We start from the raw sequence: 19,960 nt of genomic DNA on the forward strand, positions 1-19,960 counted from the left end.
ATATTTCTCTCACAGCACCTCCTGTGAAAAGCATTATTTGAGAGATTATATCCTACAGGAATTGAGACAATGAAGAAATTCTGTTTTGAAAACAATAAGTATTTCTACAATAGCAATGTTGCTGTTTCCAAAAATAATAGGTAGCTCCATGAAAACAGGTATCAACTTAGTGAAGAATGTTCTTTCCTCTCTTGGTCCTTCGGGAACATGAAAAAACTTATTTTGGTATGCTGTGGCATAGGTAACAATCAGGAATGTCACTTCGGTTGCCGGGAGAAGTTCGCGCATATCCGTCGCGTTGATGAGTCCGCCATTTCGAGAAGTGACAGACTTTCTCATTCTGCTTTTGACTTTGCTCTTATAAGGACCCATATTATGTTATCTGTGTTCTGTGCGTATCGTGAATTTCATTTTTCAACATAATGGAAAAACTAATAGATGGTGGACACGTATGTGCTGTAAATAGTTGTAAAACTAACAGTTCAAAATCCAAAATAAGTTTTTTAATGTTTCCGAAGGACCAAGAATGGGAAGAACATTCTCCACTAAGTTAATATCTGTTTTCATAGAGCCTACCTATTATTTTTGTAAACAGCAACATTGCTATTGTAAAAATACTCAACCCATTAGCTCCCACGGTATGTTTAATCATACGTTCATTTGAGGTTAGGTTTTTGTCAACAAAGCTAATTTGACTGTTTTGTGAATCATTGTATTCATTCATTATGAACATAGTTGTAGGCTGAAAGTGTTGAATGTAACTTTGTGGAAATATTTTGTATCCACAGTAAGTTTCATCTGAAGTGATATATTTGTTTCAACAGAAAATGATTGGAAGGTGAGTTCAGATACCATAAAAAACCTTTGTTGTTTGTTACCTCCTGGCATATTTCACTATAACAGTTTATTTTTACTCTATACATCATATGATATTTGTATGTAAAGGTTTCGTTGGAGAAAATATGCTTTAGATTCTCGGTATGATATATCATACGATGGGAATATGGATGTATTTTATGATTTTTTTCTCTAGATCATTCTTGTGATCTATTTTTTCAAAATAATATTTTGACTTTCAGGTCAAAACAGTTCTTCGACCCATACGATCCGTTGGATGCTGAACAGCTCCTCAATTATTTGGAAGAACTTGACACTGATAATGATGAGTATCAGACTATTCAGGATTCAGAGTGCTTAGATATATTACTTTTCCTCCAGAAGACCAACACGATAGTGATCAGGAAGACGCCCTAAGCGATGAAGAAGGTCTACCTACTATTCGTGATATTGTCAAGGGTATCTTGAAGCAAAGTATGGAAGTTTACAGAACTATTCTTCAATCTGACGTCAGATATCATCTCATACTGTCCATACAGAAAAGGCTAAGCCTCGAGCAGTAACAAAGGTGTAATAAAGAAGTTAAACCTAAACGTAATTGGGAGCATGTGACTTTATACCATTGTCCTGATAAGCTTGGGAATCTGAAATATGAAACTCCACGTTTTGCAGAAAAATGCGCCAAGTAGACACCTGCCGAATACTTCAAGTATTTCTTCGACGATACATTTATGTATTTCATCTGCCAAGAATCAAATAGATACGCATTGAAAAAGGGTTTTCATAATGTTTCCGTAACTGTGGAAGAATTGTATCAATATTTTGCAATCGTTATTTTACCTGGTTACGTTCCAGTGGCATCCAGACGAATGTTTTGGGAAACAAAGGCAGACACTTTCAACCCACTTGTCAGCAACACGATGTCAAGAAACACATTTGAAAGCATCCATAGGTTTTTGCACTTTTGTAATAACGATACCTTTGATAAAAACGATAACGTTGCAAAAATGAGACAACTTATTGACCATCTGAATCGAATTTTTACTGAATGCATTCAGCCACTAGGAACACATTTTTCATTGGAAGAAGCAATGGGGCTGTATTACGGGAGACACAGCATGAAACAGTTCATACGCGGTAAACCGATTCGTTTTGGTTTCAAATTTTGGTGTCTGACCACTTCAGATGGCTATCTCATCAAATTTGAACCATATTTGGGTTCTGGTGATAAACTGAAAGGAAAAACGTTAGGAAGCAGTGTTACTGAGAAAATGTGTCTAAACTTCATTCCCAGGAAAAGCATCGTCTTCATTGACAACTACTTCAATTCTCTTCCTTTACTTGAAACGCTAAGTAAACATGAACTGTATGGTGTTGGAACAATACGATCCGACAGAGTAGAAGAAGCTCCCCTGAAAGAATTGAAAAAGGAAAAACGTGGATCTCATTTCACTTTGTACGACAAGAAAGCTAATATAACACTTACACGTTGGCATGACAACAGTCAAGTAAACGTGGCAACCAACCTGAATGATGAAAGCATTTCGAAAACAAAAAGTTCGTGCACGCGTTGGTTCAAAAAAGAAAGATCAAAGATTGCGGTGGAGCAACCATCAATTATAAATTTTTACAATAATGAAATGGGAGGAGTAGACCAATTTGATCAAATGCGTGGCCTCTACAGGTCTAAAATGAGGTCTAAAAAATGGTACTGGTCCTTTTTTCGATTTTGTTTGAATGGTGCAGTAGTGAACATGAGGTATTTGTATCGAAGATGTTCGACGAACGGGGCGATGCCACTGTTATAGATTCATAAGAATTGTTCTATCCATATTATCTTCCCCACCGACACGACCTTCCACACGACCCAAACCAAAAGTATTGTCAAAGATTCCTAACGAAATTCGATTGGATGGCAAAAATCAGTTGATCGAAAAAAACGAAACTCAAAGGCGATGCGCAAAATGTGGAAAATGTTGTAAATTTGTATGTCTGAAATGCAATGTCGGGCTTCACCCAGATTCCAGCTTCCGTTCATATCATGAGAAATAACTTTCTCATATGTTTCAATAAATGGTTTTTTTCCATTATTAATTGATTTTGCATACCTTCGATTCCTACTGTATGATATATCATACATCAAAAAAATTACACTTATATCTGTCAAATGAAGAAATGACAATATTCAATTATCAAAACTATTGTATATTCACACAACAAAAGGTTCAATTTAACTATAATTATTTATTTTCTACACCCGTACTCTAACAATACACTTATATGACCATAATCCGTTTCATAATGATATCCATTATGATACAGATTTTTCATAACGATACAGATTATCAACCAATAGAAACCCATAATTTTTCAATCAAGAATCCTGTTCCTTTGTTTGTCCTAGATTCTAACCTAAGTAACTAATTGCTTTATTTGTCAAAATCAGTTTTCATATTACCTACCTATATTATTAAAATGTCTGAAAACAGCGATATAGAAGGAATACCATCGACTCCAATATTTTTAAAAGATCAGATTAATTACAGTTGTTATATTCAATATAAATATAATTAGAATCTTTATAGTTTTCATATATCCATGATAATACCATTAAGTTTGTGTTTTTTTAAAAACAAATATGAGTTAATTACTGTAAATGTGTTCAATACAAATATAATATTTACAGTTTTTCATTATTTATCGGGTTTAGAAAATTATTTATTATCAAAACTCAGAACATCATAATACAGGATCTGGCGCCCACGCCATTACCCAACATATTATTCCCAATACCCCCAACCACAGAACCTCAATTGCTAGTACCCCTCTAGGCACTGTCAACTGTCAGGATCCTGTTAAGGTGCATTCACAACGTAGCATATATTACAAAAACAAAGGTGAAAGAACTCTCGAACGAAATATTATCAAAATTTACAGAAAAAAATTATTGTGGGCGTTAATGGGTTAATGTTTTCACAACAGAATTTGTTCATTGTCTTAATTCCTTTAGGATATAATTTCTCAAATAATGCTTTTCACAGGAAGTGCTGTGAGAGAAATATATTTTTCATTAGACAAAGTAAATCAAATCTCACTTTTTCAAATGAGTTAGTTATCCGCCCCTCAATTATACCCAGAAAATTATTTTAATATACTTTTCATCAAAAATCTAATTTGTTGGGAAGTTCAGTGTATGAACTATTCACCTGGTGTGGTATCTATGACAGTTTCAGTATTCGAAATATTCGAAACAATGGCAAATATAAAATGATCTGCAATCAATGATTCTGCTTCAATGTTTGGGTCTTCCTGCATGAGCCACATTAAACCAAAACTGCTGTTCACTGCTTCTAAGTTATTTTTGAATTCATCAATATGTTCCTTGCTGGGTCTTGCTATGGATCAAATAAATCCTCAGTTGTTATTTTATTTGGTTCTTCGATTTCTGTTGCTCGAGGAACCCACATACAAGTCACATCAATTCTTGAAATATTGGAGTACGCATGTAATAGCACACAAGCCATATGATGGCATACAAATTGTCCTCTGGGACAGGTGCAGGTACAGGCTTCAAGTTCACAATTGAACTTCAATAACACCTGTAAATACAATAATTCAATAAACAATAGCAGTTTCCAAAGTTGAGTGGAATAGATATAGGCACATATTTCATGTTATTACTGAATCCACACAGTCATATTTTTGTAGACAATCTAAAATTTTTCTGTTTGCAACTATGCAACTACTTTCAATATATTCTAGTACTATTGTTTGAACCAGAACAAACCTAATAGGTAAAGACCCACATAAAATTGCCATAAATATGCTTCCGAACCCACTCAATAAATAAAATGAATTTACTTTCTATTAAATTGTCTTGATTAGAATAAATTATTGGTTATGAATAAAAACACCTGGATATCATAGCTCTTGTCCCTCATGCTTGCTTTCACTTTTCCCTTAATGATTTTCAATCCTGCATTAAAATTGCACATTTCTAAATGTCCAGATGAAAAACTCTGTTCACCTCTTTGTATGCATTTCAAATCGTCATGAAAATATCATTGATTGCAGATAAATTTATTTATTTGCCATTGTTACTTCAGATTACAAAGTGATTATTACTACTGGAATAGAAGCTTGTTTGCGTTTAGTTTGGAATATGAAGATTACTATGAATTTATATTAATTACTGAATAGAATGGATGAACGTTGATTAAATTTCAGGTTAGTAGTGGAGTGGGAGCGGAATTTGTTGACAGTTGTGACGTTACGTTTACCTGAATTGATCTACGACAATAGAACATTTCTTGAACATCATTAGTTTCATTACATAATGAAAAAATTATAAAAGGGAATTTCAATGATATTCTGTCATTGATACATTTAGAAATCATGAAGGTATCTAGCTCAAGATGTTCAAACCTCTATAAGGTCCCCATGTAAAAATTTTTGAAGTTGGACCTCGCGCTAAAAGTGAAACCCTAACCTAACTAATATGGTCTATATCACAGCTGAGAAGAAAGAAGAGGAAACACAGAATCCAGTTTGTTTTAATAATGAGCATTTTCTTCAGATTCAAACCGAATATAAAACATTTCACTTCGAGTAGTTCCTGTCACTGTCATCGGCCCCAAAAAGTCGATGAAAACTTATGCGCTATTTGATGAAGGAAGCACGGTTACTTTGATCACAGTCATTCCTACTGTTCCTACCCTCAGAGTAATAATATGACATAGAGTTGCCATGTCTATACCAATACAATACATGTGTTTTGAAACGGGTACCATACTATCCTTTTCTGTACAACTTATGGACGAGGGGGGTGACGGGTTATGAGAGGCTATGGAGAGTTTGTTTACATTTGAAGTAAGTTGGACCATAAAACAGTGGCGGTTGGTTTAGTTGATAATAGGGGGGATATTAAATATTCATAAAATAAATAATTTCAAGTGAAAATGTATTTTTAAATAGTTCTTACAGGAAATCTGATTTATTATTGATTATGGAAATGAGGCAAAACGGTGTCGAATCTGTTATTGCTCACTCAACAACTAACTTACGTCACACAAGGAATATGATTTCCGTTTTGGTTTTTCTTTATTTGCACGAGGCTCTTGCGTTGCATACAAATAATATTCAATAAGAAATGACAGTTGTCATTGTTTTAACCTTTTTTTTTGTTGGGATATGTCATATAATGTAATAATATAAACTTAGTTTCAAAAACTGTATTTATAAGAATAAGATCAAAAAAATGATCATTAAAAACATCAAAAATATCCCCTTTCATAATGTCAATCCACAAAGACCCCTATTTAACAATTTTGAATGAAATCATGATTTCTAATCGAACATTCTTTATATCGGACCTCACAAACCGTACCGCTTGTTCATCAAATCTGAGAATAAATCACAAATTTCTTCTGAAGCAAAGTTCATTACCTTTGAAATTAACATTTATCATTGTTATGAATTAGTTCATATGAAATAATTTAATTTTAACCCAGTAAACCACGCGCTTTATTATAAAGCCATATACATACATACCAGTAGGTGGTAGAAAAACTGGCCTCATTTCCATAATCATTAATAATAAATCAGATTTTCTGTAGAAACTATTCAAACAGATTACATTTTCACCTGAAATGATTTATTTTATAAATATATAATATCCCTCCGATTTTCAACTAAACCAACCGCCACTGTTTTATGGTCCAATTTACTTCCCGTAAACAAACAAAGTTATGCTGCCTTCAATGTAAGGATGGAAAAGGCCTCTCTATTGTCTTTTGTTACTCTGAGTTCCTACCTTAATACACGGTAATTTTTTCGCGATAGAACGGTAATCGCTCAGAACATCTCTGAGAACACTGCATGTGTTTACGGAATACCGTGTCACTGTGTCATTCACAATTCACAGAGTGTCGTTGTGTTTGTGTTTTATTTCCACACAATAAGGAGAATTGAAGTCAAAAATAGTGTACAGAGACTAAATTTGTGTATTCAGAAATTAAAGATATTTTTGAAGTTCCGATTTTAGGGCAAATATGTCCGAATTCGAACCAATGGAACCCACGTTGAACAATATCATAAATCAACCCACTCTTAAATGGATTTTTGTAGGCGGAAAAGGAGGTGTTGGTAAAACAACTTGCAGGTTGGTACCATTTTTATTTCTATACCTTTATTCTCTGGAAGGAATGTATAAATTTGCCGAATATGAGGCCCTTTCTTAAGTCACAACATATGATTTCAGTAAGATTTCTGAGAGTCATGAAAAATGAGAATTAAATATTTATTCCTATGTTTTATACTACTTTTATTTGTAACTAACGTTACTGCAGTTTCGTCCTTCAAGGATATTTTCGAAAGAATAAGTGAATGTTACTTTGAGTTTCAGAATTTTCTCCTAGAATTTTATAACTCCAATAGGATTCATGCATCAGTCTTGAGTCATAAGAAGTCATAACCAGTTAATCATTAATGGAAACATTCATGCACCAGCATAGATATTGCATATACTTATATAATCAGTGTGCAGGAGTTTTAATTGCTGGTTCATATACCAAATTCATTTCAATTCATATTTTACTTTCAATTCAAGAAAATTGTCACAATTTAAATCAATGGAAGCATTCATACTTTCTTAACCTTCAGTAAGTTGTGTGGCGTAAGCCGTAGGCAGCTTTTCAGCTTGTCAGCTTTTCTTCATCAAAAAATGGCTTGAATTGATAATGTAAATAACTTCACTCACATATGAAAAACATATGCAATACATGTAAAAAAGAGATAGCTAATTTTTAATGCAATTGGTTCAGTGTGTTTTTTGATGTCCCACACACACACACACACACACGTTTCGAGCACTTTATGGAGGTTACCCTGCTCCATTTGTTATTTACCCTTGGACAAATGGGACATCTTTTTTTTGATTTTCACTATTACATTTACTCTTGCATTAGAGGCTTCTTTTTCCACTTTCTCCCCTTCAAAATAATTGTCCAAACAACTTTGCATTTTTTGGGGAATATGCATATCAATCTGATGTCCTCATTGTAGAGGTTCTGCTAATTTTCAACCTAATTTTTTTTTAATTTTAATGGATTAGAATGGTAATTATAGCTATATACTACTAGTGCGTTATAAGTAGCACACAACTTATCATTGATATCAACACCACTTTTTGTCATGTTATGAAATGTCAACTGTTCAGATTTTGTGGCATTTTGTGTTGCTATTGTATTATCTCTAGGTAGAGCCGATATAACTAATACTGATTTTTCTTTCTTTGGAACATAAGAAATTAAAGGTGGTTGATAATGTTTCGTGATGCATTTCATTAGTTCGGACTTCCATTGTCTAATATGATATAAATCGATTTGAAATCCCTGAAAGAATCTGTAAAAAAATAAAAGAATTAGCTAAAAAATGAAAACCATATCAAACAAAAAAACTGAAATTACAATGAAATAAAATACAAGCAACAACCAAAAAAATGAAATAAAAAAAGTTGAACTATTAACACGAGATGAAAATTAAAAAAATATTAACAAGAAATGAAAATTAAAAATACAAAATTTCAAACCAAATAACTTCACGACGTTTCGATTGTTAGCATCCATAATCGTTATCAACCAAAGAAGATTGTTAATACTAACAATCGAAACATTTCATTATAATTTCAGTTCTTTTGCTTGATGTAATTGTTATTTTTCAGCTAAACTTTTTTACAGATTCTTTCAGGGATTTCAAATCAATTTATATCATATTAGACAATGGAAGTCCGAACTGATGAAATATAAGAAATTAAGGGTTGTTGTTTTCCAGAATCCCAACAATAAGGTGTTGATCAATTGTTTTTTACCTGCTTGAATTCCTATTAATGTGCGCGTGAAATCTTCCAACAAATTTTCAGCTAAAGGTATACTGATTTACCAATTATTATCTACTGTAATGTTTCGTCTCGAGTTTCTCACATAAGAAATCAAACGAATTACTACATTTTGGGGGGAATTACTGACATTAAGTGGACCAATTGGTTATTTTCCCAAGTATACCTCCATTTTCAAATTATAAAAGTTCCTTGCGTCTACCAAGGCAAAGATTTTGATTCCGTACTTGTTTGATTTTGAGGGAATATATTGTCAGAAATTGCAATGTCCATGGAATGGTACTAACTGTTCGTTTATTGTCAAATATTTGCTTACACTTATTTTGTATATGATCAAAAACTGTTCGTATTAATTTATCACTTTTTAGTCTTTCATTCTTTAGCTTTATCATCGATTCGGATACACCTCAGTATAAAAAGGAATAGCTGTTTGTTTATAGTCGTGTAAAAGAATTAATTTCCCATATCATCAATTGAAATTCAAATGATACACTCTCATAACTCTGCTTACTCTCCCTTCCTCTCCAAAAATTTTGTTTTATAATTGCTATAGATTTGTTTGTATTTTCCGCAATCAACTAAATAATAAATAAATCAAAACAGAGAAAAAATTGAATGGACGGTTTCAAAATGAATTTTACAAGTCCTTTGCATCCTGGTAATTGAGTAATTATATTATGTTTTTGTATTTTTGGTTTAGTTGGTGGTCTTATACCATTTCGTAATTTTATCTTTCCCAATATAATAATTTTCATTTAGAACTATGAAATACAAATCAATTCACTGAATTTATTAAAAAAAAATACCTCTAAAGTGTGACATTGTTCCCTCTTGTTCATAAAAGAGGACATATGCCTCCCCATTTACAATCGATTTTGTTGAAATTAGGGACATATGTAAAAGGTTGTATTCGTGCTACGTGCCAGTGTATTGGTGTCTGCAATATGCTGTGCAATGCCCACTCTAAGTTGTCTCATTGTGATTTGAAAGTGCATACAGATTATAACAACAAGGAGCCACATTGTCTGCTGCATAACTGCTCATATCTAATCCTTCTGAAGAAAAGTCAATGGCAACATTAAATTTGTCTCTAAATCATTCCGTTCGAGATAATCTTTTTAAATGAACTACTAATATACGGGAAAACTTACGGATTGATAGGGACTTTGTTCATTTTCTCCTTTCGTTGCACCTGGTATTTCATCTCCATCCAGAGTTTCCTCTCTTGTGAAGGAATCCAAGCATTGTGACAAACTCAATTGGCCAGTTTTTTGTGGTATGGGGAGAGACAAACAAATCCCAGAAAGGATCGAAGGTTACTGATGAGTGTCCACAGTGTGTGGACTTCGTAGTGAATTTTTATTGACCAATGAAATTGTCTACAATCTTAGAGTTATACATCCTCAAATATCTCAGCTAGGACTCTTGTGCTTTTCTGCTGTCGCTCAATTTTTCGTCAATATCTGTTTAGATTGGTTTCGGTTAAGGTCCTCAAGTAAACCTAAAAAATATTGAAGGAAATCCTGGGCGTCTTGAGGGGCATAACCCATGAATCGAGGGACCAATCTTTGAATCTGACTTGAAGTAGATTGACTCTTCTTCAGAATCTTCATTCTGTTCAGAATCTGTTTCATGTTCACTGTATTTCAGATTATCCTCGACATCACTTAGTTCATCTTCAACATTTGTATCGATTTGTTCATAGGAATCACTATCACTGTCGGTTTTTTTCAAAATCAGAAAGTTTCGCACATGTAGTAGCACTCGAATCCATTTTCAACAACAAAATTATTCATCCGCACTCAACGACTGTAAGACAACTAAAGATAATTGCAAAAACTGCGTTGCAAATAAACTTACTTAGGTACTCGTGTGGCATCATATGGCACCGGGTTGGAACACCCCCGGCTTATCTCTGTATTAAAATTAAGTTTCAACCAAACTTTAGAATGAAAACATGTTTATATTGTGTATAAAGTATATTAGAGAAAAAATATTAAGAATACAAAACTTTCAAACTATGTTGGTGCAAAATGGTGCCACACAACTAATTAAAGGTTAAAGTAGAAGATAAAGTAAAAGTTTTATTTATTTATTTATTTATTTATTTATTTATTTATTTATTCACGGGTAACTCCCATTTAATATAAGTTATACAAATATCAGATTGTTAACACAAATCTTATCTAATTTAATTATAAGTAATAACAATTTAAACAGTTATAGTAGAGAATTGAAATGAAGCGAGAATAAAAGTAAATGACAGATACAAGCAATTTAAGAATAAGTATATCTTAACTTATTTCTAAGAATATCCTCGGAAATATGAAAGAGATCGAATTTTGTATTATTCCCGTTTATGACTATTCTTGATAAAGGAGAATGCATTCCATAGTTACACCTATGGTAATCTATTGCAAAGGTTAGATTATTTCGTGTTTTTCTAGAGGGAACATGAAGATTTACTTGGGCAAGAAGAGTTGAGCAATTAATTCTAAAATTAAGCAATTTATGAAGGAATATAATATCTATATGTTCTCTGCGTAAACTAAGTTTCGGTAAACCAGTTACAGACCGAATTTCTGAAAAAGAGTGATCACTGAGAGGTATAGACAACTTGAAGGCAATATATTTTATAAATTTGTTTTGTACTTTTTCTATACTGTACTTATGAATTTCATAAGTTGGTGACCAAACACAGCTACAATATTCTGTAATCGATCTAACCAAAGCGAAATACAATAACTTGATAGAATTAATGTTGGTGAAGTCTTTTGTAGTCCTGCATAGAAAGCCTAACATTTTCATTGCTTTGCTAGAGATATGTTCATACTGCAGGTGAAAATCCATTTTGACATCCACCACTACACTAAGATCTCGTATGGATTTCACCGATTCTAATAGTTTGCCTGCTATAGTATACATATTGTTGTAATGAGAAAGTGATCTAGAAAAAGACATACTTTTGCATTTAGACACATTCACGTCCATATCATTGTCTACACACCATTCAGTAAAAGATGTAATGTCATTCTGAATATGTTCGTAGTCAACTGTGGATACAATGGTTTTGAATATTTTCAAGTCATCAGCAAACATTAATACTTCAGAATGACTAATTTTGGTTTTGATATCGTTGACAAAGATATTAAATAGGAATGGCCCTAAATGGCTTCCCTGTGGAACTCCTGAGCTAACCGAGATTTGTTGAGATGTAAATCCTTTAATTTTTACAACTTGTGTTCTGTTACATAGATAATTTGTGAGTCATTTCAATAAATTCCCAAAGAAACTGATTGCCTCCAATTTTGCACCGAGAATCCTGTGATTAACTGTGTCAAATGCTTTGGAAAAATCTGTGTATATCACATCCACTTGCTGTTTTTTCTCCAAAGCATTTAAGATATACTGAGAGTAGAGCAACAAATTAGTATTGGTCGATTTGCCCTGGCAAAAACCATGTTGCTCATCAATTATAACCTGATTCAGAGGGTCTTTATATTATCGCATATGATGCTTTCCATCAATTTAGGTATAGCACTCAATATGCTAATGGGGCGAAAATTTTTTATGTTTGCTCTGTCTCCAGACCTATATATAAGCGTTATGTAACTCGATTTCCATACAAGAGGGACCTCACCTAGACTGAGTGAAGCTGTAAAAAGCAAACATAGTGGTTTTGTCAGAGTAAATCTACAATTTTTCAATAACATTGTTGTAATACCGTCAGGTCCTGGACCTTTATATGGATCCAATTGAGATAATTTATTACAAATAATTTCCAAACTAATTGCACAACTATTCATTTCCACAGTCTTATCAGTGGTGAAGGTCGGAATTTCATCAACAGTATCAGGCTTGTACACAGATTGAAACTGTTGTGCGAATGCATTTGCAATATCATTACCATTGTCGTAGGTCAAATTATCACTATACATAGTCTCAGGTAAGCCATTATTTTTCCGTTTGGTATTCACAAAGTTCCAAAAATATTTAGTGTTAGATGCTATGTTATTTTCAACTGTTTTAATGTAATTTTCATAACCTACTTTGCAAGCTGATTTGCACTGAGCTCTAATATTGGAAAATATCAGATAGTCATCCCAACTTTTGCTAGTTTTGTATGCTTTGTGAGCTTTTTTCTTTTCCATAGTTAGCACTTTCAAATTAATGTCAAACCAACGGGGAAATCTTGGCTTTGAGAGGCGGACGGCAGGAACAAAATTATGTATCCCGTTATACAAAATATCATAAAAACTTTCAGTAACTTGGTTAATGTCAGTTATGTTGCCAAGATATGAGTCCCAATCAACTTTCAGTAACTTGGTTAATGTCAGTTATGTTGCCAAGATATGAGTCCCAATCAATGCCAGCTAGATAGTAATTTAAGCCAACATAATTCGCATTTTTGAAGTCAAAAAGAAAATCTTCATATTCTAGCTCTTTAAAATCATTAGGATTTGATATTGTTATTGCTAGCGCTGGATGGTGGGTATCACATGGCAACAAACAGTCACTAGACGCTTCTACAATACAGTCATTAGGTTCGTTTGAAAATATAACAAATAACAATTGTTAATATTATTTAATTGAAAGAGATTATAAAAAGAGAAGCAGTCTATCATTGTTTGAGCTGCAATATTGTTATTGTTAAGGGCAGATATACCCAGCTCATCATTAAACCAGTCAATATTCGGCAAGTTATAATCTCCTAATAAAAAGAATTTATGCTGAGGAAACCTATCTAATACACTTTCAACACTGGCACAGTGGTTTATGTACAAATCAAGATTGGAAGCTGGAGGTAAGTAAACAGCACCGATGATGACTTCCAAGCCATGGACCGTTGTACAGACAAAGATTTGTTCTACATTCTGCACTTCAACAACAATGGATCTTGAGAAATGATTTTTTTTTATTGCCACAAAAGGACTCCTCCACCTCTAGATTTGGAACTGGTTTGAGGCGATCGATCTTTCCTAAATACCGTATAATTTGATAACCCTATTTCTTCAGTTTCAATGTCATCATTCAACTAAGTTTCTGTGAGTACTAAGATGTCATGGTTACTAATTGTTACATTTTGTTCAAGATCTTTAAGTTTAGTTCTAATACCACGAACATTTTGATAATACAACTCTACTTCCTTCATTGTTTTAACTGGAGAGTTACCCTTAGTTAGTTTTTTTGTACAATTTTAGGTATCCCATTGATATACCTTATCGTGAGATTAGTCTCTCCCTTGGCAACTCTTGTGTTGAGTTGTTCTCTCAGATCTTTCAAATAATTACGCTGAGTTATGGTTAAGTCAGAACTAACTTTTATATTATGTTGAATTTTATTTTTGTTTTTCAAGATATTCAGAACATCATCACTGTTTTTTAGCAAAACTTTAATTGGTCTAGTAGTGCTACTAGATTTGCCGACCCGGATTACTTTTATGACTTCAATATTAAAGCCCAATTCTTCAATAAATTCTCGAACTTTATTAGTATCGTGAACTATTTTCTCCTTAACAATGGTTGAAGAGGATTCTGGGATATTATACACCATTAAATTGTTAGCCCTTCGGCGACGTTCTTCCAGTTCGAATATCATCGTTTCCAAGTTTATAGAAGAGTTTTCAGAGGTGTTATCTATCAGATTAGAATTTATTTTAGTGACCAAGTCATTGACCTTTTTCTCCAGGGCCTCAATCTGTCTTTTCATAACTGGAACCAATTTGATACCTTCCAAGCATTCATCACAGAAAAACTTGAGTACTCTTTTCGTTTTCAAGACCATACATTTAATTTCAGAAGCAGTAAGATCAGCACAAGTGTAATGGATTCTTTGATGACATCCATCGCAAACACAGAATTGATCATCATTAATAGATTTTTCACACTTTAAACATGTCATGATCCTCTTTGAAATTTATTAACTCCACGACACTGTATACTGATAAGTATGTAGATATGGAATATTGTTGATAGTTTTTGCCTGGAGCAAAATAAAAAAGAAACTAAGGTTTTTATTGGTAAATTTCACGAATTTTGATAATAAATTGTTAATTATCATCAAGTTTCTGCTTCACCAATAACAGTCAAACCACTAATTATTGAATCAACTGAACCATCACTATTGATATTATCCAGTTGCACAGAATTTTCCAAAAACCAACGTATCACCAATGAAAAATCATCAATTTTTAAGGAGCCTACAAAAATGTGTTAGCTCTCTGATTTCATTCACATATTATATTATACATAAGTTTATTGTATTAACCACCAATATGTTTCTAATAGTGATGAATGAAAATAACTGTTCCAATTGTTGAATTAAATTGTTACTGGAAAATGGTATGTGACAAAGAAATTGACGTTGAGTGATTTAACATGTTTACTGCTACATTTGGTAAGTACAGTGCCTAAATTAACACTCACCCACTTGTAGAAGACACATAGTAAAACATGTATATAAAAACAAAAGGGCATTGCCAGATTCATCACGAACAACATGATCGTGTGAAATTAAACATACTAACCCCAATTTGAAGGGTATTTGATAAACTAACCCCTAAAATCAAGTAAAATTATTTTGCATTTATCACTGGTTAGTCTCTATTTCCATTGGAATGGGACACACATGTCACATGGATTGTTTTATGGTGGAGGTAGAAGTTTTGATTTCCACTACTCAAGACAACATCCTTTTCTGGATATAAGCTGAGGATATTTTTGATCAATCCAAGTGTGCCAACCTTAAGATGAGTTGGTCCATCTTTCCATTTATACTTCTAGTATAGCTAAAAATGTATTCTTTTGTAAAGCATAAATATCCAAAACTGATAGGGAGTGATTGGATTTAATTCACCGAGATCGTTGCATAGAGGTCTTGAGTTCAAGATTCCTCAAATTTGATTAGTTAGTGAATAAAACTCCTTATAAATCAATTGTTTATGCAACATAGCTCTGTTCAGATGATGTTTGGTATTTTGCACAACTGCTTCCCATAGACCATCAAAATTTGTCATGTAAGGAGGTATGAAGTGTCATTTTTATTGTGAATAAAATCATCATCGATGACATCACTACAATCAAGCAAAAATTAGCGTCATTCTTTCAATTCATTGCGAACACCCATAAACATCCCATTATCTGAATAAACATAACTAGGAATACCTCTTCTAGAAGTGAATCTTTTTGAGACAAGATAGGAAATTTTCTGTTGAAATACTAGTGATTTATTCTAATTGAATCACTTTAGTGCAGAATTTTCAAACACATAGATGTAACTTTTGAATTCTTTAGACACACGCTCTAGTTTATTTAAAAAAATAAAAGTCCCAGAATATTTTACTCAAGTAAATTGGAAGGACCAGGAGGGGTTCACTCTGTTCTCAAACAGACTTAGCATTGAAACAGTAAAAAGTTTAGATTTCAACTTGAGCAATGTTAAACAATTATTACCTATTTTTCTAGACATATTTCGTCTTTTCAGTGACCAATGAGTTTGTCTGATTAATGCTGAAATTAATTGAGGACCAGGGTATAACATTAGTTCAGAAAGGTTATGAGTAATATAGCTGCAAGAGTTCTGGCTCATTCCTTATGGAAAAACACGTGCAAATTTGAACAGGTCCATTCTGGCGATTTTTGGACCTCAGACCCAGTTCACACGGACGGGACAAAGGGCCGTTTAACGAAGCTGTAAGGTTTTAACGTGCGCTCCCTCAATGTGTCTCAAAATACATAATTTAACGCGTTTCGCTAATCAAGTAAGCATCATCAGGAGATGACTTAAGTCCATGTTTTGTCATATGAAAGTTCATTTTGCGAATTTTCGGACTCGTGAACATAACCTTGTGGAACACTTTGCCTAAATTATGATACAGAGTAGTTGAAATATAACAATTATATTAAGCAAAAAAACTGAAATTACAATGAAATAAAATTCAAGCAACAACCAATAAATGAATAAATAAATAAATAGATCATGTTGCAAAATAAAAAGTAGTGTCGATCAGTCAATCTGAATGGAGGGAACAAATATTACTGGAGTTTTTTCCCAACACCAAACCGTTATTTTGACACCTTGATACGTGTTTCGATCACCAAGTGATTATCTTCAAGAGGAAGATCAAACTAATCATACTTACAATGCTTCAACAGAAACCGGAAGTTCTTTTCAAAAAATTGTGTGCAATTCTCAGGGCAAGTTTAGCACTGGGACACATACCAAAAATTTGAAGACTGATCAGGGCCGCCTTCATTCCGAAACCTGGGAAAATCGGATAGGACTCGGCGAAAGCCTTGAGACCACTCAGTCTCATGTCATTCGAGTTGAAAACGCTAGAAAAACAACTTCACAGGCATATCAGGGACGTATCACTGGCTATCAGACCATTACATCGAGACCAATATGCATACAGGTCAGGTATGTCAACAGAAATGGCTCTATATCGGGTAACAGAAAAAGTAGAACATACTTACAAAAACAAGGAAGTACTTTTAGCTGCTTTCTTGGACATTGAGGGCGCATTTGACAATACGTCGTTAAAATCAATCATTCAGGCGTCGAGGAGAAGAGAGATCGACAAGACAAGCTGTAGGTGAATAGACTGCATGCTTATGGGAAGATTGGTATATACAAACATTATGGGGGAAACAGTCGTGGCTCGGGTAGCAAGGGGCTGTCCTCAGGGGGGGGGGGGTTTATCCCCTCTGTTATGGAACCTTGTAATGGACGAGCTATTATGTCTCCTGGGCCACAATGGGTATAAAGCACTGGGCTATGCAGACGACTTAGTTATCTTAGTCCAGGGTAGTGAAGGGATGCATGCAGCAGGCCCTGAATATTATAACAAGATGGACCGAAGAAGAAGAAGGGCTTATTAACATAAGCCCATCCAAATCGACCATAGTAGCATTCACCAAGAGAACTAAAACGGAGGGTCTCGGACTTCTAAAACTTCGAGGTGAAGAAATACAAGTGTCGGGGGAGGTTAAATATCTGGGAGTAATTCTAGATTCCAAACTGACCTGGAACCAACGCTTGGACATGATAAAAAGGAAAGATAAGGTAGCCCTGAAGCTCGTCAGACGCACCTATGGAAAATATGAAAAATAAAACCAAACATGGTATATTGGCTATACATGATGGTGGTTACTTACACCCATGATAACATACGCATCTCTGGTCTGGTGGCCAAAGATGAAGCAGGCGACCGCTATCAACAAACTAGGCAAGGTGCAAAGACTTGCATGTTTGGAAATGACGGGAGCAATGAGAACTACCCCAACAGCTGCATTGGAGACATTCCTGAATCTACCTCCTTTACATTTTGTAATAATGGGGGAGGCCAGGATGGGCCAATTCAGACTGGAAAACTCATCGAACTACAAAAGATCGGACCGAACAGAAATTTCGGAACAGGTGGAGGAGCACATATTGAATATGTGCACGGACCACATGACACCGAAGAACACCTTTTAAACAAACTTCACAGCCAAAACAATAAGCTGTGAAGAGTGGAAGACCATTAGTCATCTCAAAAACATATTTGGAAAAAACACCTGGTACACAGATGGATCGAAGACCAAACATTGAACGGGAGCTGGAATATACCGAGCGGATAGAAATTTAAACTACAGTTATCCGCTAGGACTATACACATCCGTCTTTCAGGCGGAAGTGTATATATATCTTGCAGTGTGCAAGGTTTATTAAATTGTGACTTCAAAGAAATGAGCGGATCAATATTTTAACAGACAGCAAGAGCGCACGAGGGGCTCTGACAAACCCGAAGGTGACATCAAAACTGGTCTGGGAATGTCATGAAGAACTGAATGCAAACAGAAACAAATTAACTTTGTACTGGGTGCCAGGGCATTCAGGAATTACAGGTAATGATGAAGCTGATGAATGCGCTAGACACGGATCATCAACTTCATATATAGGTCCTGAACCAGCTCTGGAGGTACCAAAATCATTGGTACGAAACCAGATTAGGACATGAACCAATAAGAAGCACACACATAGTACTGGACAAAAGCACCTTGCAACAAACACAGTAGAACCTTCATTAGAGAACCGTCCGAGAAAAGAACCGAAGAACTACTTCAATATAGTAGGGATCGGCTCAGAATAATTACAGGGTTACTAACCGGTCATTGTCCGCTTAGAGGACACCTGAATAAAATGGGTCTGTACAACGAAGACCTCAGCTGCAGATTATGCAACGAAGGGATAGAAACAGCTCTACACATCTTATGCGAATGTGAGGCACTGAATCATAGGAGGCAGGCAATATATGGACGTACGAAATTACGTCCAGAAGAATATGACATCCAACACGGAACCTTTACAAACTAGTACAGGGAACGAGACTGATGGAATGGGTGTCATGTGAAGATGGGAGAATAAACGCAATAAGCCCAAGAGGCTGCAGTGTTTTCTGGAGACTTGGACTAAATGGACAAGTCGGACAGCTCCCAAGGGACCAAAAAAAATCATACTCACAAAGCTATCCTTATTTATACCACAGATACTGTTCTAGGTACCTGCGTTTTGACGTTTTGAGTGTCTTAAATTGATTTCACAAAATTAATTTTACAATGTAGCCATATAGAATTAATTTCACAATATTGCCTTATCTACTAGTCTTAAATTAATTTTACAATGGGTCTTTGTGTAATAGTTAGGTGAATCTAATATATAAAATATTATTTCAACAAGCTATACAGTACACTATTAGGTATTTGGTCCAGCATCATTATTCATAATATTATTATGTTTACTCATTTCTACACTCTCATGGGCATCTAGATGCCTGTTGTTGTTAACTTGTCTAACTAATCTTAATGAACTGAAGTCCTGAACGGAACCTTTGTTCCACAAGATTCGTGTTCAGGAATCCGAAAAATCGCAAAATGAATTTTCATGCGACAAAGCATGGACTTTAGTCATCTTCTGATAATGCTTACTTTTTAAGCGAAACTCGTTAAATGATGAGACATTGAGGGATCGCATGTTAAAACGAAACAACCTCGTTAAACTGTCATGTTTTTCATCAAATGATGTATTTTGCCACTCGTTGTACACATTGACCCCATGTGTATTTTGAAACAAGTAGGAGATTTGAGCCGATTCTAAGCCTCCCCCCACCACTATGACGTCACGTGGGGTGGATGACCTAGACCGACTCATGTGACCCTGAGAAATATGTCTGGTGCATGCCACCTTGAA

The 19,960-nt window shown here is 34.3% G+C and overlaps 2 protein-coding genes across 2 annotated transcripts in view; both read left to right on the forward strand.

The window, feature by feature from the left end:
- Positions 1-307: 307 nt before the first annotated feature.
- On the forward strand, positions 308-2,968 carry LOC111509402 (uncharacterized). The gene is made up of 2 exons (XM_023165149.2): positions 308-838; positions 1,080-2,968. The coding sequence occupies exons 1-2, from the start codon at positions 828-830 to the stop codon at positions 1,252-1,254; spliced, it is 186 nt and encodes a 61-aa protein (XP_023020917.2). The 5' UTR covers positions 308-827; the 3' UTR covers positions 1,255-2,968.
- A 3,722-nt stretch (positions 2,969-6,690) lies between these two features.
- The window catches only part of LOC111509403 (ATPase ASNA1 homolog), a 94,114-nt gene continuing 80,844 nt past the window's right edge, over positions 6,691-19,960 (forward strand). Inside the window, exon 1 of the mRNA XM_023165150.2 lies at positions 6,691-6,997. Coding sequence (XP_023020918.1) covers positions 6,888-6,997 — 110 coding nt within the window. The 5' untranslated portion in view covers positions 6,691-6,887. The remainder of the gene's footprint in view (positions 6,998-19,960) is intronic.

This window comes from Leptinotarsa decemlineata, unplaced genomic scaffold, assembly GCF_025532065.1.
Source record: "Leptinotarsa decemlineata unplaced genomic scaffold, Ldec_3_MD MMD2_tig00000690_RagTag_RagTag, whole genome shotgun sequence".
Taxonomy (NCBI): domain Eukaryota; kingdom Metazoa; phylum Arthropoda; class Insecta; order Coleoptera; family Chrysomelidae; genus Leptinotarsa; species Leptinotarsa decemlineata.